The sequence below is a fragment of the Peromyscus californicus genome, unplaced genomic scaffold (assembly GCF_007827085.1).
Source record: "Peromyscus californicus insignis strain IS unplaced genomic scaffold, ASM782708v3 Scaffold_13__1_contigs__length_99412109, whole genome shotgun sequence".
In the NCBI taxonomy this organism is placed as follows: domain Eukaryota; kingdom Metazoa; phylum Chordata; class Mammalia; order Rodentia; family Cricetidae; genus Peromyscus; species Peromyscus californicus.
In genome coordinates, this window is record NW_026294424.1 from 90,893,740 (window position 1) to 90,921,472 (window position 27,733).

At 41.5% G+C, this 27,733-nt stretch overlaps 1 protein-coding gene across 2 annotated transcripts in view; it reads left to right on the forward strand.

Annotated features, from left to right (window-relative positions):
* Window positions 1-622: 622 nt before the first annotated feature.
* Window positions 623-27,733, forward strand: part of Cops4 (COP9 signalosome subunit 4) — a 45,702-nt gene continuing 18,591 nt past the window's right edge. Inside the window, exons 1-6 of one of the 2 annotated variants that reach the window (XM_052735501.1) lie at window positions 623-840; window positions 20,489-20,568; window positions 21,072-21,223; window positions 22,780-22,883; window positions 26,391-26,544; window positions 26,793-26,943. In XM_052735501.1, coding sequence (XP_052591461.1) covers window positions 767-840; window positions 20,489-20,568; window positions 21,072-21,223; window positions 22,780-22,883; window positions 26,391-26,544; window positions 26,793-26,943 — 715 coding nt within the window. In that variant the 5' untranslated portion in view covers window positions 623-766. The remainder of the gene's footprint in view (window positions 841-20,488; window positions 20,569-21,071; window positions 21,224-22,779; window positions 22,884-26,390; window positions 26,545-26,792; window positions 26,944-27,733) is intronic. The other variant, XM_052735500.1, reaches the window with a different exon arrangement.

The following is a 27,733-nucleotide window of genomic DNA, read 5'->3' on the forward strand; positions in this document are numbered from 1 at the left end:
ACATAGCCTTGAACTCCTGATCCTGATTCTCCTGCCTCCACCTCTGGAGCTCTGGTATTACAGCTTGGCTTTGCTTTGTTTTGTTGTTTGTTTGTTTGTTTTTAGGGGAATGAGCTGAAAGTCCATCATTATCACAAAGTATGCAGGCTGAGTTTCTCACAGGTGTGTGTGGGAGGAGGGGGAACGCAGACACCGGCACACCTAAATGGTGGAGCCTTGTCCTGGAAGGGTCATTTTCTTGATCATGGTATATTCCCTCCCAGGTAAATTATCTGTGTGTGTGTGTTTGAGGGTGTGTTGGGGTTTTTGTTTGTTTGTTTTTTCAGTGTTGGACTATAATGCTTGGAAATAAAAACTACACACAGCTCGTTCTTTACCACAGGTAGTTTAAGAGAGGTCTTAAAGAAAGAAGGGGAGAACGCTAATCCTTAGGCCCGGAACTGACAACGCCGTAGTTTTAACGTGCCGGGCCCTTACTGCAGTTGCACAAGGTACACGCCTTCAGGTTCTTCAGCCAATCCCAGGTCGGAGCGTGAGAGCCGGCGTCTCTCGAGAGGCCTGGGCGGGTCTCAAACGGGAGGAGAGGAGTTTCGTGTCACTCAAGCCTGAGGGCGGAGCTAATTCCGGCTCCCCTACCCGGCGCTCTGGCCCGTAAAGACGCTACTCTATGGCACCTCGGGTTCCCTCTGCCTGCGTTCTGGAGGACCACACTCGTTTCCTTTTTGGCTGCGAGAGGTCCCGCCGCCGTGGCTGAGCTGGAAGAAAGATGGCGGCTGCCGTGCGACAGGATTTGGCCCAGCTCATGAATTCGAGCGGCTCTCATAAAGATCTGGCGGGCAAGTGAGTATTTCCTAGGAGTCCAGAGGTGGGAGGGAAGCCACCAGTCTACCTTCCGGGAGGCGGCGGAGGCTCTCGGGCGTGGGGCCGAGGTGGTAGGCCTGAGGGCTCAGGGGGGCGGGCCTCAAGTCGGCTGTGGCGGTAAATGCTGGGAGCAGCGGAGCCCTGCAAGGGACCGTGTGCTGGGTCCCGACCGCCCCGAGCCCCGGGCCGACCGCCAGCTTCTCAAGTCCTTGATAACGTCCTCTGTGGGTTCCTTTGGCCTCTGGAAGCGTGGCGAGAAAGATGACGGCTGGCTCCCTCGGCGGTGGCCGCCTTCGTTAGCGTCTCTGGCCAGCCCAGCAACACCGAGTTTGACTTGGGGTTGCTGCCGCCTCCGCCCTCGCCTTGCTGGAGATAAATCTCTATTCTAGAGTTTTGTTTGTTTGTTTGTTTTTAAGGGAAGGCTTTCCAGGATGACAGGGGCCGAGGAGGTATGGCCGCTGTCATGTCGTCCAGCACTTCTCAAGTTCAGAAGCGTGTGGGGGTCCTTCTGGTCTGGGTGCTCAGTCTGTCACCAACTCCGTCGAAGAGAACACGGGCAGACTGTCCTAGGCCTCGGATGTCAGGAACAGTGATGTTTCCATAGGCTGCCTAGGAATTTTGTGGAAACCGTAGAATGCTTAGGTCTGCTCCACGTCAGAATTGGAGACGTGTCAGTTCCCCCACGTAGTTGTAGAACAGTTTAAGTCGTTCTCTTTTGGTAGATTTCACAGCTTTGCTTTCTGCGGAAAGGCGTTTTTTGTTCGTTTTTTGTTTTTCGATGTAGGGTTTCTCTGTGTAGCCCTGGCTATCCTGGAACTCACTCTGTGGACATGGCTGGCCCCAAACTCAGAGATCCGCCTGCCTCTGCCTCCTGAGTCCTGGGATTAAGGACGTGCCCGGCTCTTTCTGCTGAGAGCACGTTGGTCTTATTGGTGGAATACTCTTGCTCAGGCCTGAAATGCTGTGTATGTTGTGTGGCGGCTGTGCTGCTTTTTCGCTGGTAAATTTAGTTATACCCTGGGTTTAACTACTTTATGCTTCATTTTTCTGCTTAAAAAAATGGTAGTATAATCTAATGAGACTTAGTCTTATCTGATTTCAAAAAAATGAGTGTGTCTATGTACTTACCACACTTAAATAACTGATTCAGTGTCTGGTATATAGAAAATGTCATAGAATTGTTATTGTTAAGCATTTGGTAAATACAAACAGACTTATTCCAGGAGTTGGAAATAGTTGACTATGTCTTCATTGTTTAGTTTTTTTTTTTGCGTATATTAATACTTTTTTATAGATTTGGATGAAAGTAAAGCTAGCTTGTGTATTCTCTTGTATTTCCTTTGTTCTTCCATTATATTACAGAAAACGTAATTAGTTATCAGATAAGACACAGCTTTTCCAACTGGAAAGAATTCTGGAACTTCAACTTACTATTTACTTCATAAGCTCTGAAGTGGAGATGAACAGCAGTATGCCTCCAATGGGTTGTTTCTTTTGTCTGTTGCTGCTTAATCAATACACAGTTTAGTGGTGTAAAAGTACTTTTCCCCTCAGGATTCTGGTGTTGCCTGGGTTGTATCCCTGATCTTACCTGGTTCAATTATGCAGATTAATTTGGCTGGCAGTTCTGTTAGGGCTGGGCTTATGTAGATATCTGATTGTTGGCGGGGTCTTTTATGCTCATTCCATAGTTTGGCCCTGGCTTTCTTCTGGGACGTCCTCCATCAGAGTGTTCTACCTGTATGAGAATGGAAGCTGCAAGGCTTGAGGCTAGTTAAGAAGTTTCCCATCAACTCTGTAAGACTGATGAAAGCAATAACAAAACCAGCCCAGGCAGGGTTCAAGGGGAAAGGAAATGGAATGTACCACTAACTTTTTAGTAGCCAAGTGATAATACTGCAAAGGAATATGGACAAGGATGGTGTGAGTCACTGTTACTGTGGCAGTTTACCACGTGAGTTTAAATAATTGGCTTGGTAAATGGTAGGCCATGCAGTCCTAGCTAGCTAGGGCATCCTCCCTCAATATTGCTTTCTTTCTTGTGTTAAGATGCATTTTATTATTTTTATTTATGTGTACGTGAGTGTGAGTGCCATCTGTGTGCAGGAGCCCATGGGTGCCAAAAGAGGGCGTCATCCCCTGGACCTGGAATTACGGGTGGTTGTGAGCCACCTGACAGGAGTGCTGGGAATTGAATTCAGGGTCCCTGGAAAAGCAGCAAGCACTCTTGACCACTGAGTCATCTCTCCAGCCCTCAGTGCTGCTTTCTAGAATATTCTTGACCTTGCCCTGGGTATTTACCCAGTACTATCTGAGTAAGAATGTGTTAGGGGCCAGCGGTGGTGGCGCACTCCTTTAATCCCAGCGCTCGGGAGGCAGAGCCAGGCAGATCTCTGTGAGTTCAAGGCCAACCTGGTCTACAGAGTGAGATCCAGGACAGGCACCAAAACTACACAGATAAACCCTGTCTCAAAAAACCAAAAAGAATGTGTTTGGATGTTTACCCTCCTAACAAAACAGTTCTGCCAGCCACATACCTTTGTGAAGCACTATGACATCTGTCCATCTAAGGTTTTTATATTGGGAACTGAGAAACAAAAGCTTCCACGTTAAGGAATTATGAATTACAAGATTTCTAATACTGATGCCCTCAGTTCCCATATAGTGTGCTGTTCAAGAAATATTGTTAAATCAGTAAATAGCCAGGAGGGGACAGAACTAATTGAACCCAGGTCTGTCTCAAAAGCTCACTTTTAACCAACCAGACTATATTGCTTTTCTTGTTAAAAACTCAATTAGGCTGGGCAGTGGTGGTGCACACCTTTAATCCCAGCACTCAGAAGGCAGAGCCAGGTGGATCTCTGTGAGTTCGAGACCAGCCTGTTCTACAGAGCGAGATCCAGGACAGGCACCAAATCTACACAGAGAAACCCTGTCTGTGGGGGGGCACGATGATGGACAAACCCAAAACCAAAAACCAAAACTCAATTAGAAGTCCTTTCTGACAATTGAATTAACAATTATCCAAATTTAGTATAAGAAACTGGCCATATAAAAAGCATTTTTTATTGTTGTTGTTGCAGATATAGGCTGCCTTTTCTTTTCATATAACATGCATATTTATTACCTCTTACTTTAGAAGCTTTGGAAGAGCAATGTCTCAGCTATTAAGAGCACTTACTGTTCTTGCAGAGGACCTGGGTTCAGTTCCCAGCATTCACATGGTGGCTCACAACCCTTTATAACTCCAGTTCTAGGGGATCCTTTTCTGACTTCTAAGGGCACCAGACACGTATGTGGTGCACAGACATACATGCAGCCAAAACACTCACACACCACATAAAAGTAAATAAATCTGTTTTCAAGAAAAGCTTTAGAAGCTGGGGTAGTGGTGCACTCCTTGAATTCCAGCACTTGGGGGTTGGAAGCAGGCAGATCAATCTCTAGGACAGCCAGGGCTATATAATGAGACCCTATCTTAAAAACTCCAAAAGTCAAAACCTTTAGAAGAGAAAGAGGTACTGGAAAGGGACCCTGTGAAGATAATTGTTGTGATGATCTGTCTTAACTTAATTGACTAACCTACTTGGTCTTCAACATTTGATTTAGATGTGACTTCGGGATGCTTGCTCACATACTCACACTCATCCCTACACTGAGCTTGCTTAGTTGGTCTGCCTGGGCCCAGCAATAGCCTACCTTTATTTGGACATAGATTAGATTGTTCATTTGTCCATTTCCCTGACCAGAATATAGTTTATTTTTAAAATGTTGTTTCTTTGAGGTCAGATATCAGGGCATGGGTTATAGGTTTTTGTTGAATCAACCTTATGAAAATACAACCCTTAAAACTTCTTCCTTCCAGTTCTAGAGTGTGGGAGGAATCCAGAGAAGGCTGGGAGGTGTTTGCAGTTTAAACATTTCTTTTTGTTCGTTTAGTTGTTGTTTTGAGACAGGGTTTCTTGTAGCCCAGGCTGGCCTCAAACTCCTTCCTGATTCTTTTGCCTCAGGCTCCCCCAAACTGGGTTTACAAATGTGCCTGCCAGGACCAACTAACATTTCATTTTAAAGAAGTTATTAGTAAGAGAAGACTTCTTAGTTGCCTTTGCTTTCTGAGAAGACTTTTTCAGAAGAAAAAAATAAAGAGTGTACTCTGCTCCAGCGAGGTAGACTTTGGATTAGAATTTTCTTAATAATAATGGAATAGACGTGTCAAAATGAGCATATGGATGAGTGTCTGCAGTGGCAGAGAAACAGTAACCTCAAAGACCCTTCTAACTCAAGTTCTTCGGTTCTCTGTTAATCCTCCAGGACAGTTTTAGTGATTCCCATGTCCAGAATAAATGCTGTTTGTGTGCAAACACTATGGAGCAAGTAGATAATGTTATTAGCATTATATATGGAGGAAAAAGCAGAAAATGTACTTTTTATTTGTTCAAAGTAAACAGCTTTATTTAGGAAAAGTGAGAAAGGACTTCTGAGAGTGGGAGGGACTCCAGGGGGAGGAATACACACATACAAAGAAACTTTGAAGTCACATAGTAGTCAAGCCAGCATATAGCCCCATATTATGAACTCCTAACTCTCTATATAGTCACCCAGTGACTTAAAACAGTAGCATTTGCATGTATCTACAGTGAGCTGTAGACCAGGTGCACTGACTGCATCCACAGCGAGCTGTAGACCAGGTGCACTGACTGCATCCACAGAGAGCTGCAGACCAGGTGCACTGACTGCATCCACAGCGAGCTGTAGACCAGGTGCACTGCTCTGCTTTTGTGAGTTGGTTGGCTAATATGTGACAACAAGGTTCAAAAGATAATGACACATTCAAAGACAGAATGGGCATTTCATTTCTGCTACATTTTCTTGGTCAACAAGTTTAGAATGTGGTGGGGAAATAAACTCTTTTTTTTTTTTTAATTTATGTGAAAAACTACAAAGTCAAATTGCAAAAGGACATAGATACTGGGAGTGAAAGAATTGTGGCCACCTTTTGAAAATATTCAAACTTACTCAGCTGAGCTTCACTGGGTAGCCCAATGGGTTAGATTCTGTGAGCAGTTCTGAGAATGTTTGTTGGATTATCTGTTTCCCTGTCTGCCTGCCCCCCCCTTTTTTTGACAGTGTCTGTATAGCTCAGACTGACTTTGAACTCACTATAATCCTCCTGCCTCAGCCTTCCAAGTATTGCGATTATAGGCATAAGCTGCTATTTGTGGTCTAAGTAATACCTCTTCATTACCTCTGTTCTGTCTTATTTCTCCTCTAGACTCCAGTGAAACCTCTGTTCAGAACAACGTACTGGAACTTGTATATCTTCTCTCTCATGTATTTTTTTATTTCTTTTTTTTTTTTTTTTTTTTTTTAAAGATTTATTTTATTTATTATGTACACCGAAGAGGGTGCCAGATCTCATTACAGATGGTTCTGAGCCACCATGTGGGTGTTGGGAATTGAACTCAGGACCTCTGGAAGAGCAGTCAGTGCTCTTAACCTCTGAGCCATCTCTCCAGCCCCTATTTTTTTATTTCTATGCTTCATTCTAGATAAGTTCTTCGACTGTCTCATTTGCTGTTGAGTATTTAAGTTGGTTATAGTGTTTCTCAGTTCTGTAATTTCTGATGGTTTGTTTTCCAAACGACACAACACAGTTCCTACTTCCTTGTTGAGCTTCAGAGCTTACCTTATCTCCCTAGTGTAATTGTATTACAGTTTTTCTGGCTTCAGCATAAATTCCTAGTTGTTGCATTGATTGTTACTTTTGTTGATGCTTGTTAATATTATCATGTGCCTTACTAATCTTTGTCTTTTGGCAAATTATTTTCAAAGCTATTTTTAGAGACAATTTGGGTCCAGAATTGTGTGTCAAAAAATGTTCGTTTCCTTCTCTCAGCACCTAACAGTCTTAAGACAAAGGGCTTCAGATTTTTTTCCCTCTAGATAATCCTTGGTATTGAATTTGTACCTTATTTCAAGGTGCTTACGTTTCCTTGTTTGGCAGACAAAGAACTTGAATGAGTCTCCCAGAAACAGCAACTTGCTTTTCACTGTTTCCAGCAGCTTTACAGAGTGCTCCAAAGAAGAGCCCCCCTTTTCTCTGTACTGGAAGTGTCTTTACCACCTCACTTCTCCCTCCATTGCTTTGAAGACTAGAAAATGCCTTCAGGAAGAAGCTGTGGGTCACCTTTACATTCTTATTTCTTCCCTGTTCCCCATGTCTTTTCCATTTACTTATTTATAACTGTGTGAACGTGTGTACATGTGTGTAGGTGCACGTGAGATCAGAGGACAAATTTCTGAAGTCGTCAGTTCTCTCCTTCCATCATGGTTTCGAGGATAGAATTCAAGACGTTAGGCTTGCATGGCAGGTGTTTCTTCCACTGAGCTAGCTCACTGGCACTCTTAGAGTCTTTCTACTCCCTTTACTGGGATGTTCCTTGAGCCTTGGAGAGGGTAGTGTAGAAATCCCATTCATTGATGAATATTCAACAGTCATTTATCCTAACCACTTTATAACCAGGTGTGAGTCTTTATAAATTACCACTGCCCACTGTAAAAAGAAGCTGCTCTGACTAAAGATAATAGTAGCACTATCTGTAGAATAAGCATAATTATTTTGAAGGCCGTTCAATGGGCATATGTCTGCAAAATGCCTATAGCAGCTTCCCTCCTAGGGCCTATAGCCTCTCCAGCCACGGGCTTTTGACTCAGTCTACACTATCAGACGTGAATTCCCTCCACAAAAGTAAAATCCAATCAGAAAGTGGTTGGTTATCTCCATTATTGACTTGGCATTATTATGCCAGTGGGCATGCCTTGCTTGGCCAGCCAGTAGTGTTGAATACAAGGTCCACAGCTAAGTTAGACTTGTTGACAATTCTTTCTTCAACAGTACCTTCTGTTACGATGAGGGTTAACCAGGTGAGGGTTAACCAGCAGAGTGGAAGCTTCCAGCCCAGCTTGATATCTGTGTCTTGTAACCAGAGCATGTGTGATTTTCAGCAATAGCACCTTACCATCTAATTCTAGTGGACAATCCACAGCAATGGTAATTGCCTATGTTGTTTGCTGTGTGTGTGTGTGTGTGTGTGTGTGTGTGTGTGTGTGTGTGTGTGTGTGTCTGTGTCTTAGTTAGGGTTTCTGTTGCTGTGTAGAGACACCATGACCAAGACAACTCAATAAAGGAAAAACATTTAATTGAGGTGGCTTACATTTTCAGAGATTTAGTCCATTATCATCATGGTGCAACATGGTGGCAGGCAGACATGGTGCTGGAGAAAGAGCTGCTACATGTTAATACGTAAGCAACAGGAAGTAGATTGTCTCACTGGGCATGTTTAGCATGAATTCTAATTGGACTTAATAATCAAAACCTGAAGTCAGATATTGGGGTAAATGCTGAAAGATCAGAGAAATAAAGGAGCAGCCAAAGTCACCTCTTACCTCCACAACTCTTCAGATGTTGTTGTTTGTTTGTGCTTTTTACTGTTTGGGGGGACCCCGCCAGCCAGCTCCCAAATAAATCACACACGGAGGCTTACTTGTAATTATAAATGCCCACCCTTAGCTTGGCTTGTTTCTTGCCAGCTTTTCTTAACTTTAAATTATCCCCGTCTATTTTTTGCTTCTGGGTTTTTCCTTTTCTATTCCTGTATACCTTTTTTTGTTTCTTACTCTGTGGCTTGCTCTCCCCTGGGTCCTCCTTCTTCCCAGATTTCTCCTTCTATATATTCTCTGTGCCTGCCAGCCCCACCTATCCTTTCTCCTGCTTGCTATTGGCTGTTCAGTTCTTTATTACACCATCAAGTGTTTTAGACAGGCACAGTAACACAGTTTCACAGAGTTAAACAAATGCAACATAAACAAAAGTAACATACCTTAAAATAATATTTCCCAACACTCAGACCAAAGAGGGAGCTGAGCTCCTATCTCTGCCTGCCTTATCACTTCCTGTCTCCTGTCTATACAGACCTCTAGACCTCTGTGGTTAACTAATGGCCAGCCCCACCCTCTGATCTTCAGGCAAGCTTTGGTAGAGCACAAACAAAATATCACATTTCCCCCTTTTTGTCTAAAATAAAAGATTACAACTAATATAAGAAAAACTATATACAGTAAGTACAATCACTGTATACAATATACACAGGCAATAAATACATCAACAATGTCTAGTCCATAAACATTTGACAAATTCAGAGACAATACTTCATTATCTATTCTATCTTGGTGAGTCCAAAAAGTTGTATCTAATTCAATTTCTATTCTAACTTACATTACCAAAATTATCTTTTAATGCCTCTCAACCCTAAAACATTTATACCTCTTTAGTGAGTTTCTTTTCTGAATTTGTTAACAAGGAAAACCATAACTATAACTATCTAGTCTTCAACTCCATCAGAGACCAGAGAAGGAAATATTACCTGAGTAAGCAGGAAGTGCAAGCAAGTGACTTCCAAAAATGTGAGAAATGACAGAGACAGCTGTGGGGGCTGGATAGTCACCCGAGGTTCCTCTGCAACATTGGGGCATCCATCTTCGGCCTACAGGCCTAACATATCTGACAGACTTATCTGTGAAGCAGGATTTTTGAAGGGCTGTCCCATCTTGTCTTAGCAAAGTTTGGCAGTCACTTTCTTTTGTGTCCTGTTTGTCCAATTTGGACAGCATACTGTCAGCAGTCAAGGCAAGAGTGCTTTTTTTGCCCAGTGGCTAACTTTTGCCATAAAGAAAGTAAACTGCATATGGAGTTTCTTTGATGCTCATCATCTTCTCTGAAGTATATTGGTGCTGCCAGGAGTAGACATGTCTCATTGTCATTTAAAAAAAAAGAACCTATGTTATTAAAACATTTTTTTTTTTTGTCAGAGCTGAGGACTGAACCCAGAATGTTTGTTTGTTTGTTTGTTTGTTTTGAGACAGGGTTTCTCTGTGTAGCTTTGCGCCTTTCCTGGAACTCACTTGGTAGCCCAGGCTAGCCTCAAACTCACAGAGATTCGCCTGGCTCTGCCTCCCGAGTGCTGGGATTAAAGGCGTGTGCCACCACAGCCCGGCATAAAACATCTTAAATGCCATATTCTGTAGATCTCTGAAGTGTTTGAAGACCACTTGTTTATCTAAAATATATCTGTTTAACCTTGAAAACATATCTAACATGACTCCAAGTTTGATTGTAATAGGTGACTATTAACCTGCATTTCTTTTTTATTCTAAATAGTTTGTAATAATAACTTTCAAGAACTAGAAATTTGCATTATATTATTAGATGAGTTGTATAGGTATAATACTTTAAGCAACAGTAGAAATGTATATACAGTATGTTCTAACAAAAATAACTCAAATTTGTGTCAATATACAAAGATCCATATCAATGTAAAATATTTAAAACAAGTAGTTGCTTTTTAAAAGTAGATTTAATAGCCGGGCGGTGGTGGCGCACGCCTTTAATCCCAGCACTCGGGAGGCAGAGCCAGGCGGATCTCTGTGAGTTCGAGGCCAGCCTGGTCTCCAAAGCGAGTTCCAGGAAAGGCGCAAAGCTACACAGAGAAACCCTGTCTCAAAAAAACCAAAAAAAAAAAAAAAAAAAAAAAAAAAAAAAAAAAAAAAAAAAAGTAGATTTAATAATCTATCCTTTTATCCTATCATATCTATATCCCACTTTTTCTTTTCAAAACAAGAACCCTGAATCTAATCTCCTTTGTTCAGCTTTTTTCCTGACCATTACCAATACAACTTGTAGCCAACCACCCTAAACAATGACAATTATCCATAACCCATTGAAAGACCAAAAACTACCTACCCCACCTCTTGGGAATGTGGGTGTTGTTTTCTTAAAATTACTTCCTGCTGCTTGGGGCAATGGCATCTTTAGGGGATCCTGAAAAGAAAAATTTGGGTTAATTGTCAAGTCCTGGGAGAGGTAGCCTTATTATTTGTTGTCCATTCTCTGGGTAATGGAAAAGTGCAGGGCTTGTCTCAAGTCCTGGCTTTAGTAGTCTGTGAGGCTGGATCATCTCAGCTAGCCACCTCAAAATTGTCCTGAGCAGTTTGTATTCTAAAGCTGATCTTTAGGTGGCTTTTGTCAGCTTAGTGGCATTATCATAGTGCAGGTGGAATTGTCATTGTGGGGCCCGCCCCATCATCCTTTTGGAGACTTCAAAGGTCGCTGTTAGGTGTGGTCATGGTTTACTGCAGAAAACTTAAACATTTTAAATGTCATATGCAGTAGATTTCAAAGAGGTTAAAGGATGAATATTTGTTATGTACATCCAGAGTACAAAAACTTAATTCCTAGTTACCTGATAGAGACTCAAACCTGAAATCATGTACAGGAAACTAGATGAAGCCTTTTTCTAGAATTAGTTAGTACTTTATATGATTATTAATGTCATGACAGAATTTTTAAAATACATATATATACTAATCTTATAAATTTTGAGATAATATACCTTAAGAAAAGCTTTACAGAGTTGAAATAAAACCAAAGGATCATGAGATTAGTGGCAATAGAATAGTCCCTAATTTTGGTTTTTCTTCTGTCCCATATCAGGTGGCTCTTCGACTTGAGACAGAGATTTTGGATTTACTTTAACAAGCGTGCTTGGGTTTAGAGAAGGAGAGAGCCGTGCTCCAACTTCAAAGCCAGCTTTGATTTTCAGTTGAACTGGGACTACAAAAAGACCATTTGCATTTTATATTTGTACAGAACAGCAGAAACAAACATTTGTGGGAAGATTTATGAAATTTTACCCTGTTGGATACGTGACACATCATTAGGCCAATTTACTCTTTTTCTTGGGACATTTTTTTCTGAATAATTTGTCCTTTTTCTTCATGTCTTGTTTGTTCAATGTTCTTCAGATTCCTTATCTGAATGCCTTCATTCTTCTGAAAGACAAAAACAAAACCCTTCCCCAACCCTAATTTTGGGGAGGTTCCCTTTTGGCAAGTTATATCCTGATCAAATGAAAAGCATTTGTTAGTTTTATAGGTTAGTTTAGATTGAACAGCCATGCTGTTTGATGAACTATCATCTCTTTTAAGTAAGTGGTCTCTCTTGTTCAAATCTAATCTTTATCCGTTTTGCTTTATGGTTTCTCCTGAATTTTTTTTTTTTTTTTTTGGTTTTTCGAGACAGGGTTTCTCTGTGTAGCTTTGCACCTTTCCTGGAACTCACTTGGTAGCCCAGGCTGGCCTCGAACTCACAGAGATTCGCCTGGCTCTGCCTCCCGAGTGCTGGGATTAAAGGCGTGCGCCACCACCGCCCGGCTTCTCCTGAATTTTTTGTTCTCTCTTCTATAGCTGGTCTATCATCCAGAGCAGTGTGGTTTCATACAATAAGCGTTAGGTTCTTTAATTGCTCTGGGAAGGAGTTTCCTCCATGATGACAGGAAATGACTGAACTGAATTTGACATGGGGGCCTGCGAGAGACCCCTCAAGGCGTTTTCTGATGGCAATAGGTTACCTTGACTGTCCCTCATTGATCTTCATTCATTAGTCCAATATTTGCCTTTGCCACACCTTCTGCATAATCCAGAACACCAGGGAGGGGTGTTCTGTTTGGATTTTGCTTAGAAAAAACATTGTTTCTAGGAATGTCCCGTTTACAATCCCTTTTTAGGTGACCTTGTTTACTGCAATTGAAACACTTGACATTTTGATTTTTCTTCAAACCTCTGGAAATCACCTCTCCTATCCAAGCATCATCATGGTTATGAGATTCAGTATTAATTGTATCTCGGATCCATTCCTCCAAGGGTGCTGACCTTGCCTTTAATGGCCTAATTACCTTTTTGCATTGTGTATTAGCATTTTCAAAAGCAGAGATTCAATTATTATTTGTCTAGCTTCTGAATTTGGTATCATTCTATTTACTGCTGAAGTCAATCTTTGTAAGAAATCAGTAAAAGTTTCTTTTTGGCCCTGTATAACTTTAGTAAATGACTCAGTTTTCTTTTCTGCTTCTTCAATTCTGTCCCAAGCATTCAAGGCTGCTGCGTGGCATAAAGCCAGAATGTGGTCATCATGTAGAGATTGCCTTTCTACATTAGCATAATCACCTTCTCCAAGAAGTTGATCTTGGGACATTTCCATACCCCCCAGCTCTACTTCGTTGTTGAAGGCTCTTAGCCTCATCCTTCCACCAGGTCCTCCACTGTAATTGAGGACCAGACTCCAAGACTGCTGTAACCAAGTCTCTCCAGTCTTGAGATAATAATTCTATTACAAATTGACCATGGTTTAACATCTGCTCACAAAAGGTGATTGCATGCCATATGAGACTATTGCTTCCTTGAATCTCCTCAGATCTAACATTTCCACAGGAGTTCATTCAGCTCTTCCACAGCATTAGGGATATCTATCATTTGGAAATTCCTGTAAGGTTGCTGGATAAATTAAAGTTGGTTGTTTGAAAACCTTAGGCTGTTTTCTCTCTAACCTTATAATGCCAACACTGAGATTGGTTCTCCCTTAAATTCCTCTGTCTGGGTCTGAATATCTCTATGATCTGTTTAAATAAGTTTTTCTAAAACTTGTATCTTAGCACTCATATTAACCAACTTTTTTATTGATAAAAAAATGATAAAACCAATAATATTTATAAGTGACATTACATAAATCCCATCTAAATTAATTATGCTGTCATTTAATTGTTCTATTTTCAAACCGTCCAGCATATTATCAGACCTAATTCCCTCCATTGTAATAGTGTCCCCCCCCCCTTTTTTTTTTGGTTTTCCAAGACAGGATTTCTCTGTGTAACAGCTCTAACTGCCCTAGAACTCACTCTGTAGACCAGGCTGGCCTCAAACTCACAGAGATCTGCCTGCCTCTGCCTCCCGAGTGCTAGAATTAAAGCTTGCACCACCATGTCCTGCTGTATTTCCCATTTTTTAATGTTGGAAAAATCTCTCTCTTTTAACCAATTCCTCCCTTTAAGAATTCCCAGTTGTCTCCCCATATCTGCTGCCGACTCAGATAACGATGAGGTGTCAGGCTGACTGCTGTTGCGTAGAACAGTAGAAGCCAGAGCGGGTGCCTTGTGTGGCAGCAGCCTGAGGAGGGGGTCCAGGGAAAACCCATAACCCACCGGGAGAGGGAACCCACTGTCTGAAAAGGCACACAAGGGATCATGGGGAAGAAACATGTACAGCAGGAACTGCCTAACAGCAGCACTGGTTGGTGGTGAGGGGCCACTCTGGCAGTATATTGAGCCTAAGCACCTGTCGAGTTTGTTGCAGAGAGACTGCAACAGAATACATCTCAAACTCGCTCAGAGGCTTAGGGAAAAAAGAGGAAAACCTAGATGGCAAGGTGGTGACTCGGGTGGGAGACACCTTCTGACCCCTGCACAAGCAGCTCCAGTAGACAGGGGAATATAAGATGGGCAGAGACAGGAGCTTGGCCCCCTTTTCAGTCTGGAGGTAAGAGGTGACTTTGACTGCTCCTTTACTTCTCTGATCTTTTAGCATTTACCCCAATATCTGACACTGAGTTTTGATTATTAAGACCAATTAGAATTCATGCTACAGGTGTGGCTTGTAAGTATATATGAGACCTCAAAGCCTGCGTCCACAGTGACACACTTCCTCCAACAAGACCACACCTACTCCAACAAGGCCACACCTCCTAATAGTGCAACTCTCTTTGGGGGCCATTTCCTTTCAAACTACCACAGGGGGGTTAGGAGTCTTTCTGGCTGTGTTTTTTAAAAATGGATGCTTATTTTTATTTTATGTATGTTAGTGTTTGCTTACATCTAGGTATACATGTGTGTGCTTTGTGCCCTTGAAGGCCAGAGAAGGCATCAGTCCCCTGGAACTAGAGTTACTGATGGTTGTGAGCTGCCATGTGGGTGCTAGGCACTGAACCTAGATCCTCTGGAAGAGCAGCAAGTGCTCTTAACCACTGAGCCATCTCTCCAATTCAGCCATGTTGTTTTTTTAACAGAGAGTTGGTCCAGTCACACATTCATCATTACTGTAAATGGAAATCCAATAGTACATAATTGTACCAATCATTTTAAAAATGAATTATTTTAAACTTATTTTAAACTTATATGTATTGTGTTTGTGTGTCTGAGTGTGTATATGTCACATGTGTGTAGGTGACCAGGAAGGTCAGAAGAGGATATCAGATCTCCTGGAGCTAGAGTTATAGGCAGCTATGAGTACCTGGTTGGTGATGAGTACCAAGTTCAGGAAGAGCAATGAGTGCTCCTAACTGCTGAGCCAACTCCAGCCCCCTGGTCTTGAACTCTTAACCCTGTTACCTGAGACTTCCAGGAGCTGGGATTACAGGCCATGTGCTACTATACATTGCTAAACTTTTTACTGTTACCTTCTCTGCTATAAGACTGTCATAGACTAAAGTTATTTGTAAATTTTTTTGGTACCATACATAAAATCTTACATGCTATCTTTGGGTTTTTTTGAGACAGGGTCCCCTTTTGTAGCCCAGGTTAGTCTTGAGTTTACGATCCTACTACTGCTTCTGCCTCCAAGTGCTGGTTATAGACACATCATCACACCTAGTTTATTTAAGCAGGCATTTGGGTCAGTTGAAAACTTTTATTTGAAAACTTTTATTTGCTTTTGGTTGTTCTTCCTATTACTAGTACAGACTAATAAGTTTTGAAACTGTGTGTTAAAATTTAGAGTAATCGGGCTGAAGAGATGGCTCGGCTTAACACTGTTCTTATTGAAGACTCAGGTTCATTTCCAAGTACCTGCCTACATGGTGGCTAACAACCATCTGTAACTCCAGTTCCAGACATGATGCCCTCTTCTGGCCTCTGTGGGTACTGCATGCTTGATGTGCACAGACATCTATGTAGGCAAAACATCCATACACAAAGTAAAAGTAAATAAATCTCAATTTGTTGTTGTTGTTGTTTGGTTTTTTGAAACAAAGTTTCTCTGTGTAGCCCTGGCTGTCCTCGAACTTATGTAGATTCACCTGGCTTTGCCTCCCAAGTGCTAGGACTAAAGGTTTGGGTGACCACACCTGGCATCAGAAAATTTTAACTTTAGGTTAGGCAGCAAATTTATCTAAGTACTCATCTTTGAATATTAGCTTGCATAAAATACTCTAGAAGTATGTAAATATAAGCCTTAGCTATAACTTTGATTTAATAGAATATAATCGAATTTGAAAATAAATCAGTCAAAAAATAAATGACACATCATTAAGCATAACCTATCTGAAAATGTACCCAGATCAATAAATATGTAAATATTTTGCATATACATGAATTTGTGTGTGTGTGTGCATACTATAAATGAGAAAGCTAGGATGAGATATTTATAAGAATTAGTTTTCTAACATCAGTCCTATCCCTTAAAGAGTCAGACTTAATAATACATAAAGTAACACTTCTGTCTCTAAAGGCTCATTGTTACCTTTCTGCTGTGGGATAGTGCCCTTGTACACTGGTTTAATAAAACACTGATTGGCCAGTAGCCAGGCAGGAAGTATAGGCAGGACAAGCAGATGAGGAGAATTCTGGGAAGAGGAGGGCTGGGTCAGGAGTCACCAGCCAGACACAGAGGAAACAAGATGATAAGGCAGAACTGAGAAAAGGTACCAAGCCACATGGTAAATAAATAAGAATTATGGGTTAATTTAAGTGTAAGAGCTAGTCAGTAATAAGCCTGAGCTAATGGCCAATCAGTTATAATTAATATAAACCTCTGTGTGTTTACTTGGGGGAAGCGAGTGGGAGAGATTTGTCTTGACTGGCCAGGACACAGGAAAACTTCTAACTACACCTTTCCTTCTTACACCTGCTAGCACACCTGCTTCCATTGTGGTTTTCTGTAACTAGGGCTGGGGATTTTGGATGAATTGGGAATGAAACTGGATGGTGGCTTTGAAAATGGGCCTTACAAAATATATCACCAGTTTGAATGAGTTCAGGTCCTATTTATGCAAGTTTTTCTTCTAGGCTTCATTCTGAACCACTTTCTGAATTATTGAAATGTTGTTATGTTTGTAAATGCATTTAACTAGCCAGATATGCTGGCTTGTGCCTATAGTTCAAACACTGGGGAAACTGAGGAAGGAGGAGTCTCTGAGGTTAGCCAAGGTGATGCTGAGTTCCTGGTCAACGTGGACTATAAAGGGAGATCCTAGCTCAGAAAACAGAAACAAATAAAATGTTTTTAACTAGTGCTTTTTAAAAATAATGTGTTAAGATAAAAGAATGGAGCCAGGCAGTGGTGGTGCACGCCTTTAATCCCAGCACTCGGGAGGCAGAGGTAGGCGGAGTTCGAGGCCAGCCTGGGCTACAGAGTTCCAGGAAAGGCACAAAGCTGCACAGAGAAACCCTGTTTCGGGAAAAAAAAAAAATTAGTGTAATTGAACTGGATTGTGCGTAAAGATGCTTGCTTAGGAAAACCTGGAGACCTGGGTTTGATCCCCAGAGCCCACGTAAAGGGGAAGGAGAAAACCAGCTCAACAAAGTGGTCCTCTGACTTCTACGTGTACACCATGGCATTTTTGCCCCCACCCACAATAATAATTTTTTTTTCCGGAGCTGAGGACCGAACCCAGGGCCTTGCGCTTGCCACTGAGCTAAATCCCCAACTCCCACAATAATAATTTTTAAAACTTATTTTATGTGTATGAGTGTTCTGCCTGCATGTGTTTCTGCATTGTGCATGTGCCTGGTGTCCACAGAGGCCAGGAAGGGTGTCAGACCCCTGGAACTGGAGTTACAGATATTGTGAGCCACCCTATGGGTACGGGGAAGTGAACCTGGTCCTCTGCAAGAGTAACCAATGTTCCTAACTGCGAGCCATTGCAGAGGCTCAATAGTAAATGGTTTGGTTTTTGTTCTTTTTTTGTTTGTTTGGTTTGATTTTGTTTTTTGTTTTTGTTTTTGTTTTTTGGTTTTTTTTTTTGAGACAGGATTTCTCTGTGTAGCCCTGACTGACCTGGAACTCACTCTGGAAACCAGGCTGACCTTGAAATCACCTGCCTCTGCCTCTCAGGTGCTGGGATTAAAGGCATTCACCACCACTGCTGGCAGTTAATGTTTTTAAAAAGACAAAAGAGAGGGCTGGAGAGATGGGTCACTGGTTAGAGTGCTGGTCACTTAATCCTAGAGAACTGGTGTTAGTATCCCAGCATCTACACTGGGTGGCTCACAACCACCTGTAACCAGCTCCAGGGATGATCTGATGTCCTTTCCTGGCCTCCATGGGCACCCAAATTCATGTGACAGATGCTCACATCAACAGATGTGTCAGATTCTCACTCCAACAGATACATAAATAAAATATCTTAAACATTAATAAAAAAATGAAAGATGAAAATAATAAAGTTTAGCCCTCTTCTACTGACTCAGTTTAAGAAGTACAATGTTATATCTGCTCACTTGGTACCACATACCCTTCAAGACAGTGTGTTTCAGTGGTGAAGCTCCCGTCCTCTTGGGCTTGTGTTTTAGGAAGGAACTCACTGTTGCCTGGTAATCGTTACTGTTTACTTTTAGGGTTTCTCTTGTATTATAGTGTCAATTTGAACCGTATGTGGTGATGGATAGTAAACCAGTTGCTAGAACTGAATGCAGGCATTTGACAACATAAAGATCATTCTGTTAGTGCATTGGGCTTGGTGGAGTTTGTTTTGGACATACTAAGACATTCAGTCTGTCTAGTCAATATTATCTTTTTTTTTGAGAGTTTCTTTCTTATTTTTTTTTAGAAATATACCTATGGAAAAGGTCCTTAATGATTTTTTTTTTGTAATTTATATAACTTTATTTTATGTGCATCGGCATGAAGGTGTCAGATCCCCTGGAAGTGGAGTTGCAGACAGTTATGAGCTGCCATGTGGGTGGTGGGAATTGAACCCAGGTCCTCTAGAAGAATAGCCAGTGTTCTTAACCATTGAGCCATCTCTCCAGCCCCGTCAATATTATCTTATTGTTGATGATCCTAGATTCAGGAGGTTGACAAGCTGGTCACCTCAAATAATGGTCTTGTGTGTCTGTATAACATACAAGTGAAGAAAAATGTAGCTCATTTTTTAAAGACACTTGAAAGAGCCAGGTGTGTTGGTGCATGCCTTTAATCCCAGGACTTGGGAGGCAAAGGCCGGCATATCTCTGTGAGTTCAAGACCAGCCTGGTCTACAAAAAGAGTTCCAAGATAGCCAGGGCTATGCAGAGAAACCCTGACTCAAAAAACAAAACAAAACTAAACAAAGAAGACACTTGAAAGAAAATTGGTATTCTATTGTTGTGAGCCTATCATTTAACAGCTGAACTATGTCTTCAGCCCCAAAATTTGTGTTTTAGTTCTAATTTTAAATGGGAATTTTCAAGAAAAAGGCATGTTAGATTCAGTTATATAGAGCTAGTAATACAGAGTTATGAATTTACTTCTGATGGGCTTGAAAATTAAAAAAAAAATCTGGTGCCCAATATTAAAAACTAGAGGTAGCACCTTAGAATTACGGGTTTAGTGTTTATTTTTAAAATTGTTAAGATTGCAGTCGGGTGATAATGGTAGTGCACACCTTTAATCCCAACACTTGGGAGGCAGAGGCAGGTGGATCTCCGAGGCCAGCCTGGTCTACAGAGCGAGTTCCAGGACAGTCAGGGCTACACAGAGAACTAACCCTGTCTTGAATCCACACCCCACCCCCACTCCCCACCCCATCCCCCGCTCATGCCCCAGATTGTTAAGATTGTGTTTGTTTATTTATTTGTGTGTGTGTGTGTGTGTAGTGGTCTGAGAACAAATTCTGGGAAATCAGTTCTCTCCAGTGTGTGGGGGTCCCAGGGATGGGACTCAGGTGTCAGAATTGGTGGAAAGTAACTTTATCTGTTGGGTTGTTTCACCAGTCCTGAGGCTTAGTATTTCTTGTGGTGGGCTGGAAACTTTAAAAAATATAGGTGTTTTTTCAGTATGCTGTAAAGAAAACTGCCAAATACAGATTAATGAGAGAAAGTAGGGTAAATTGAAAAGACTGAGTACGTGTCAAAATTAGTGGTAGAAATGAATAGATAGGCAGGGCATGGTGGCACACCCACAGTCCTAGCATTTGGGAAGCTCAAGGTTGCCAAGTTAGCTGGGCTATGTAGAGAATTCACGGCCAGCTTGAACCTATATCACAGTCAAACTCTGACTCAGAAATCCAGAAACAGATAGACAATAAGATGAATAAACAGACTTAGGACTTTATTTATTAGACAGTGAATGTCTTAGTTTCATTTCTGTTGCCACTATAAAATACGGTGAAAGCAATTTAGGAGAAAGGGTTTATTTCAGGTCACAGTTCCAGGTGACTGTCCGTCACTGCTGGGAAGTGAAGGAAGCAGGAGCTTGAGGCTGCTCCACATCACAGTCACGAGCAGAGAGAGAATAAGTGCATGCGTGATTGTGCGCAGCTTTCGTTCTCAGTTCTTGTGTTCAGGATCCCCTGCCTAGGGAATAGTGCCGCCAGCAGGGGAGGGTCTTCACCTTTAGTGAGTACAGTCGGGGTCTCCGGCAGAAGTGTCCACAGGCCAGTCTAAGACACTCCTCATGGAGACTCTTCCTAGATCAGTGGTCCTAGATCAGTTCAAGTTGACAAGTAGAACTAAACATTCGTTATTTTTATGTGATACTGTTTTAGGTATCGTCAGATTCTGGAAAAAGCCATCCAGTTATCTGGGACAGAACAACTAGAAGCTTTGAAAGCTTTTGTGGAAGCAAGTGAGTAGACTGGAAGTGTCCTGCTTGTCTTCTGTTACTGAGTAGTTCTTGAAAGCCTCGTCAGCCTGTTGTACAACAACCAATAGTAAATGTGCTTTGAGATTGTTTATTCCAGACTTTAACCGCTTACAGTTGGGTTATTCCTCAATTGAATTATCTTCAAAATTGAAAACCCCAATTAAGGTATAGATGCTCTTTGCTTTCCCTTTGTACAAAAATAAAGAGGAAAAAGGAAAAGTGTAAAATTTTCAAGAAATAACTTTTCCCCAGTTTCTCCATTTCTTAGAAAAGTTACTATATTTTTCCTGCCTTGTGGTAGTTAATCTAATTAGTAAAATCCAGCATAAGGAAACTAATTATGTAGCATGAGATGATAAGTCTCTGAGTAATACATTGAAAGCTGCCCTCGTAGAGTTTTTAAATGATAATTTTAAGTGAAATTTAATTGCTTAATGGAAACAGGATTATTCATGTTTCATATTTCTCATCTTATTTTTAATAAGTGGTGAATGAGAACGTCAGTCTTGTGATCTCACGGCAACTGCTGACAGATTTCTGCACACACCTCCCTAACCTGCCGGACAGCACAGCCAAGGAGATCTATCACTTCACCTTGGAGAAGATCCAGCCTCGAGTCATTTCCTTTGAGGAACAGGTAAAAGTCTAGAGTTGGAGATTTTGTTGCTTTGTTTCATTTTGTTTTAATGAATCAGGAGACTGAAGTTCCTAATTCCTGGAATTTTTTTTTTTTTTTTTTGGATGAAATTTTTTTTTTAAGATTTATTTATTTATTATGTATACAGTGTCCTGCCTGCATGTACCCCTGCACACCAGAAGAGGGTACCAGATCTCATTACAGATGGTTGTGAGCCACCATGTGGTTGCTGGGAATTGAACTCAGGACCTCTGGAAGAGCAGTCAGTGCTCTTAACCTCTGAGCCATCTCTCCAGCCCTGGAAGAAAATTTTATACAATATATTTTAATTATGTTTTCTCCTCCCCCAATTCATCCCAGGAGCTCCCCACCTCCCTACCCACCCAACCTTATGTTCTTTTTTCTTTTTCTTTCTTTCTTTCGTTTTTTTTTTTTGTTTTTTTTTTTGGTTTTTTTTTTTTTTTTTTTGGTTTTTCGAGACAGGGTTTCTCTGTGTAGCTTTGAAGCCTTTCCTGGAACTTACTTGGTAGCCCAGGCTGGCCTCGAACTCACAGAGATCCGCCTGGCTCTGCCTCCCGAGTGCTGGGATTAAAGGTGTGCGCCACCACCACCCGGCCTCTTTTTTCTTTAAAAAAACAAAAACCATAAAAACCTCCAAGAAACCAAAACAAGAAACAAATGAACAAAACCTACAGAGGCACAGAAACAAAAATCAAAACAAACAAAAGAGCAATAAGACAAAAAATGTTGGGTGCTGGAGAGATGGCTCAGCGGTTAAGAGCTAACTGCTCTTCCAGAAGGCTCGAGTTCAATTCCCAGCACCCACCTGGCAGCTTACAACTGTGTGTAATGCCAGGATCCAGTACCCTCACATAGACATACATGTAGGCAAAACACCAATGCACATAAAATAAAAATAAATAAAATGCCCAAAGCAAGCAAAATGAAACAGGATATATCCCTGCAGGCCAGTAGAGGGCACCAGAACTCATTACATATGGTTGTGAGCCACCATATGGTTGCTGGGAATTGAACTCAGGACCTCTGGAAGAGCAGCCACTGCTCTTAACCTCTGAGCCATCTCTCCAGCCCTAGTAAAGATTTTTTATTTGATTTTATTTATTATTATGTGATATGTGGGTACGTAAACATGTGCCACCATGCACAGGTAGAGGTCAGAGGACAGTTCTGTAGAATTAGTTCTGGTTTTGGCCTGCCTATGGATTCTGGGGCTCAAACTCAGATTATAGGCCTTTGTTGCATTTTATCTTGAGCAATCTCAGTAGCCCTAGTAAGATTATTTGCAAGTTAAGATTAAAGACATAGGGAAACTCCAACATCATGTATGTTGCAACACAAAAGCAAAATTTAATACTGAAAACAAAATGTTGCCACAATCCACATTGTAGAAATGTGTCCTTTACGTTCATTATTTTGATATTCTGTGAATGCACACTTGATAGAAAAAGTTGGATGATCTACATAAACCCATGCATTCTCATCAGCCTACTGTATTGAGTGAGAGCACTGTTAGAGTAACATCTCTCTCATTCCAGGTTGCTTCCATAAGACAGCATCTTGCATCCATCTATGAGAAAGAAGAAGACTGGAGAAATGCAGCCCAAGTGTTGGTGGGGATTCCTCTGGAAACAGGACAAAAGTATAGTAAAGAGTGGATTTGGAGGGATGTGTAGAAGTGCTCACTAACACTCTTTCTTACTCCTAATGTAGAAGATACAAATACGTATGTCAGATGGTAGGAAGTGCTTCTCAGGAAGTGACTATGAGCCGTCCGAGGGCAGAGTGTGACAAGTCACTTTGTGTTGTTAACACAGAGGTCTTAAGGTGTCTGCGTACTTGTAGTGTTTTCATAAGAATAAGGATACCAGTGTGAGTAGAGTGAACACAGAGAAAGACAAGAGAATGAAATCAGTACTAGGGATCAGAGCCGATGGGTTCTTGAAGCCATTTGTAAGGACTTTGATTCAAAGAAAAATGAGAAGGCCGGGCACTCAAGAGGCAGAGGCAGGCAGATCTCTGTGAGTTCTAAGCCAGGCTGGTCTACTCAGTGAGTAATGGGCTAGCCAGGGCTTCATAGTAAGACCTGCCCTCAAAAAAAAAAAAAAAAAAAAAAAGGAAAATGAGAGTGAGCTATTAGATGATTTTGAGCAGCCAAGTGACATGATGTGATCTGTGTCTTACAGAATCACTGACTACTAGTAGAGAATAAACTGTTGGCAGCAGTAGTAGAAGTAGTGATATTAAGCTTATGCACGGCCATAGCTGAGGAGGAGGTTCTGAGAAATGCTGTATTCTGGAGATTGCCTGTGGCTTTGCTTAATTTCCCCTGTGGAATATTACAAAATAGACAAGTCCTGAGCAGTTGGAAACATGGAGTTGCCGTGCCCTGTAGGGAGTGGGTTTTAAGGGGCATTCAAGTGTACATTTTGTATTGTGATAACTAGGTTAAGTTAACTAGTAGTGAGTAGAGTATTTTAGTCTGCAGGTAGTGCAGCATTCTTCGTTACAAGTAGACATTTGGGAGCCATTGCCTCCCTACTAGATTGGATTGATACCTTTCCAAGGGAGGTAAAGGATGTAGTTAGAGAAGAGGAGTGAGCACTGTGGCCTGGAGCACTCCGACCTTAAGAGAGAATTGGCTGGAGGGAGTCATAGCAAGTGGGAAGGATTGTCCATTGGAGTGAGAACAGTAGAGTGTGCTCCTTCCTAGACGCCAAAGGAGGGAAAGAGCAGGCGTGAGACCATGCTGATGATGAGTGTACTAACGTTGGCTGGGGTTAGCATTCTTCAGGTGTGGGGGCAGGCAAGTCTACGAGAAGTATTGGTGAGACTGAGGAGGACTGAAGCCTGATTGGAGAAGTGAATATAGACAGCTCTCTGGTGGAGTTTTCAAAAAAAAAAGGAGACAATAATTAGTGTAGGAGACCACAGTGAAGATTAGAGGTTTTTGTTGTTGTTATTATGTACAAAATGTTCTGTCTGCATATATTCCTACACCCCAGAAGAGGGCACCAGATCTCATTATAAATGGTTGTGAGCCACCATGTGGGTGCTGGGAATTGAACTCAGGACCACTGGAAGAGCTGCCAGTGCTCTTAACCTCTGAGCCATCTCTCCAGCCCAGAGGTTTTTAGTTTATGATCCATAAACTAAATATAGAAATTAAGATTTGAATGGTGGTGCACGCCTTTAGTCCCAGGACTCTGGAGGCAGAGTCGGGCGGGTTTCTGTGAGTTCAAGGCCAGCCTGCTCCACAGAGCAAATTCCAGGACAGCCAGGGCTACATAGAGAGACCTTATCTCAAAAAACAAAAATTTGATGTTGAGAAATTGGCAAAGGAACCTCGAAGAAGAGTATAAAAGAGAGGGATCTAGTAGGAGGGTGGGCATCTTAGACAGGCACCATCTTGGCTCACCACACTTCGTCTAGGGCTGTCCTGTGCAAGGTCAGCAGCACTGGCTCTCCTTTCTCAGGGTTGTAACTGTCAGAATGCCAGCTGTTCCCTGGTGGGCAGACTTGTCGCAGGGATGTGAGGAACACCGAGAACAGGCGTCGTGTGCTAGTGGAGTCTGTGCAAGTCCTCGGATTGCTTCTCAGTGAAGTCAAGTGCAGTCATCAGCTGCAGTTGCAGAGGGGCTGGGAACCCGGAGAGGGGGAAAGAGAGGAGTCTGACTTTGGATAAACGGGAACTTCCTTTCCTTAAACATTATTCATTTTGATGTTTAAAGTAGTGGATAGATTACCTGATAGAAAATTGAAAAATTAAAGAAGCTTAACATGATATAACAATTCATATCAATTTAAGTTGTGAGTGGGAAAACATAAACTGTTGATAATAAATAAGCTAAACAAACAATTTCAGTTCATAGACATGCTTCCCATCGTCTGTCCCTTCCCCACAACAATCAAAACAAGAATTAATTTCAGGGTGGGAGCCAAGTGAATTTTAAGTGGCTTTTTTTTTTTTTTTTTCTTTCTTGCCACAAGGTATTATTGCTTTGGCTGGCAAATAGAAAAGATTACTTTTTTTTTTTTTTTTTGGTTTTTCAAGACAGGGTTTCCCTGTGTAGCTTTGCACCTTTCCTGGAACTCACTTTGTAGCCCAGGCTGGCCTTGAACTCACAGAGATCCGCCTGGCTCTGCCTCCCGAGTGCTGGAATTAAAGGCGTGCGCCACCACCGCCCGGCAAAAGATTACCTTTCTTTGAGTATTAATCTTGAATTATGAGTTTTGAGTTATGTAAGGTCTCTAGTTCTTCACTCCTGGAATAAAATATAACCAGTGAGGAAGGAAGGAACTGAAAGCTACCTGTACCCTCACCACTACCCTAATCGAGATGAGATTTTGTTGTCTGTATAAAAATGCATTTTACTTGGATAGCAGAAATACATTTTAATGATATTTGACATACTATTGTATTCTGTTTAATAAACATACTGTTTATAATTTTAATGTAGGGTCTTGTTATATAGCCCTGGCTTGTATGTAGACCTGGCTGGCCTCAAACTCAAAGAGATCTGCCTGCTCTGCCTCCAGATTGCTGGGATAAAAGGTGTGTGTCACCATGCCCAGCCATAGCCCGCCTTTTCACTTAAAAAAAAAAAAAAATAGATGGTGTCTATAAGCACCTAGTAATGATTATCACTACGTATTTTTCTACCTTTTTACATACCACAGCTTCATTCTTATAAATCCGATACAGTGATTTCCATTTTTTCCTAGCATAAGTAATTATGAGTAACTTTACAAGTTGTTTCTTGTTACTTATTGTAATTACATCCCCTTTTGTCTTTAAGATTTGGTATCTGGAAGTAAAGTATAGTGGATTAAAGGCATACATTTTAAAGAATTCAGAGGCTCGCTGGGGAATTAATGCCAGATTGTTGTTCAGGCAGGCTGAGCCTGGGTGTAGTTCCACTAGCAATGTCTGATAAGCCTGAAACTTGGCACTTGTGTACTTGTTCTATGAGACTATCTGAGAATTAGGAGCGGCTATGATATGACCAGTGATGATAAAAATATAAACGATCAGGGAATCTATCTTAGCTTTTTTCTATAATGTAATACAGTAAGAATTTTATTATTTGTTAAAAATTTTCTTGACAAAATACTCAGTCTGTCCGTTTTTGCTTTTTATTTATCCTAGACAGTACAATGTAGATTATAAGCTGGAGACTTACCTGAAGATTGCTAGGCTGTATCTGGAGGATGATGATCCTGTTCAGGCTGAGGCTTATATAAATCGAGCATCCCTGCTTCAGAATGAATCCACCAATGAACAGTTACAAATACATTATAAGGTAACAAATGAGCTAGTTTAGAATTAATTTTGTATTGATGAATTATATACCAAGATGTTTCAAAACATCTGATGAATGTTTATAAATTTGAGAAATTTCCTTTGCTGCTTTTCTTTGTGTGTACTGTCTGGTTTTGTGTCAACTTGACACAAGCTAGAGTCATCAGAAATCAAGTGAACCCTTTCCTCCCCTAACTATGACACTTTGTCTTTCCAGTTTCCCCTAATTGGAGCATTTTCCCTCCGCAGGTATGCTATGCACGTGTCCTTGATTACAGAAGAAAATTTATTGAAGCTGCCCAAAGATACAATGAACTCTCTTACAAGACCATAGTCCACGAGAGTGAGAGACTCGAGGCCTTGAAGCACGCCCTGCACTGCACCATCTTGGCATCAGCAGGTACGCGTGCGCTGTGCTCACAGGTCGGTGGTCTGCTCAGTGACGTGGAAGGTAACTGTTGGACTAGTTAGCAAGGGACTCTTCTTCTGGGGTGTCTTTGTACAATTAAGGTGAGTTTAAACATGTAAACAAAAACAGGAACAAAACGATTCATCTTAAAAAATTTAAGGTGAATGTAATCAGCCTGTAAACCACGTGTTAAGAATAGTTTGTTTGTTTGTTTTTCGAGACAGGGTTTCTCTGTGTAGCTTTGCGCCTTTTCCTGGAACTCACTTGGTAGCCCAGGCTGGCCTCGAATTCACAGAGATCCGCCTGGCTCTGGCTCCCGAGTGCTGGGATTAAAGGCGTGCGCCACCACTGCCCAGCTGTGTTAAGAATAGTTAAGAGGTAACAGTTTATTTCTAAAATTTCATTGAAGAAAAAATTGGTTGCTGAATTAAATGAGAACTACTGAGGAGAAAGCAGAGATGAAATCTAGAGATTGGGTAGTAAGATGACCCCTCCAATACAGGGGCTTGCTGGCAAGCCTGGTGACCCATGGTGGAAGGAGAGAACTCATGCCTGAAGGTTATCCTCTGACCTCCACAGGTGTATCATGTCGTGCATACAAAATAAAGAAATGTAATACAGTCTTCAACAGATCTCAGGTGTTCTGCCCTTCAGTTGTTCAACCCTTTGAGCTTCAGCTTTAGACCTAGCATTCACTCTTTCCCTCTGCACATCAACACTTACTAAAGTGTGGCATATAAAGCACACAGCTTTTAAACAGAAAAGACTGTTGTGAAGGAAT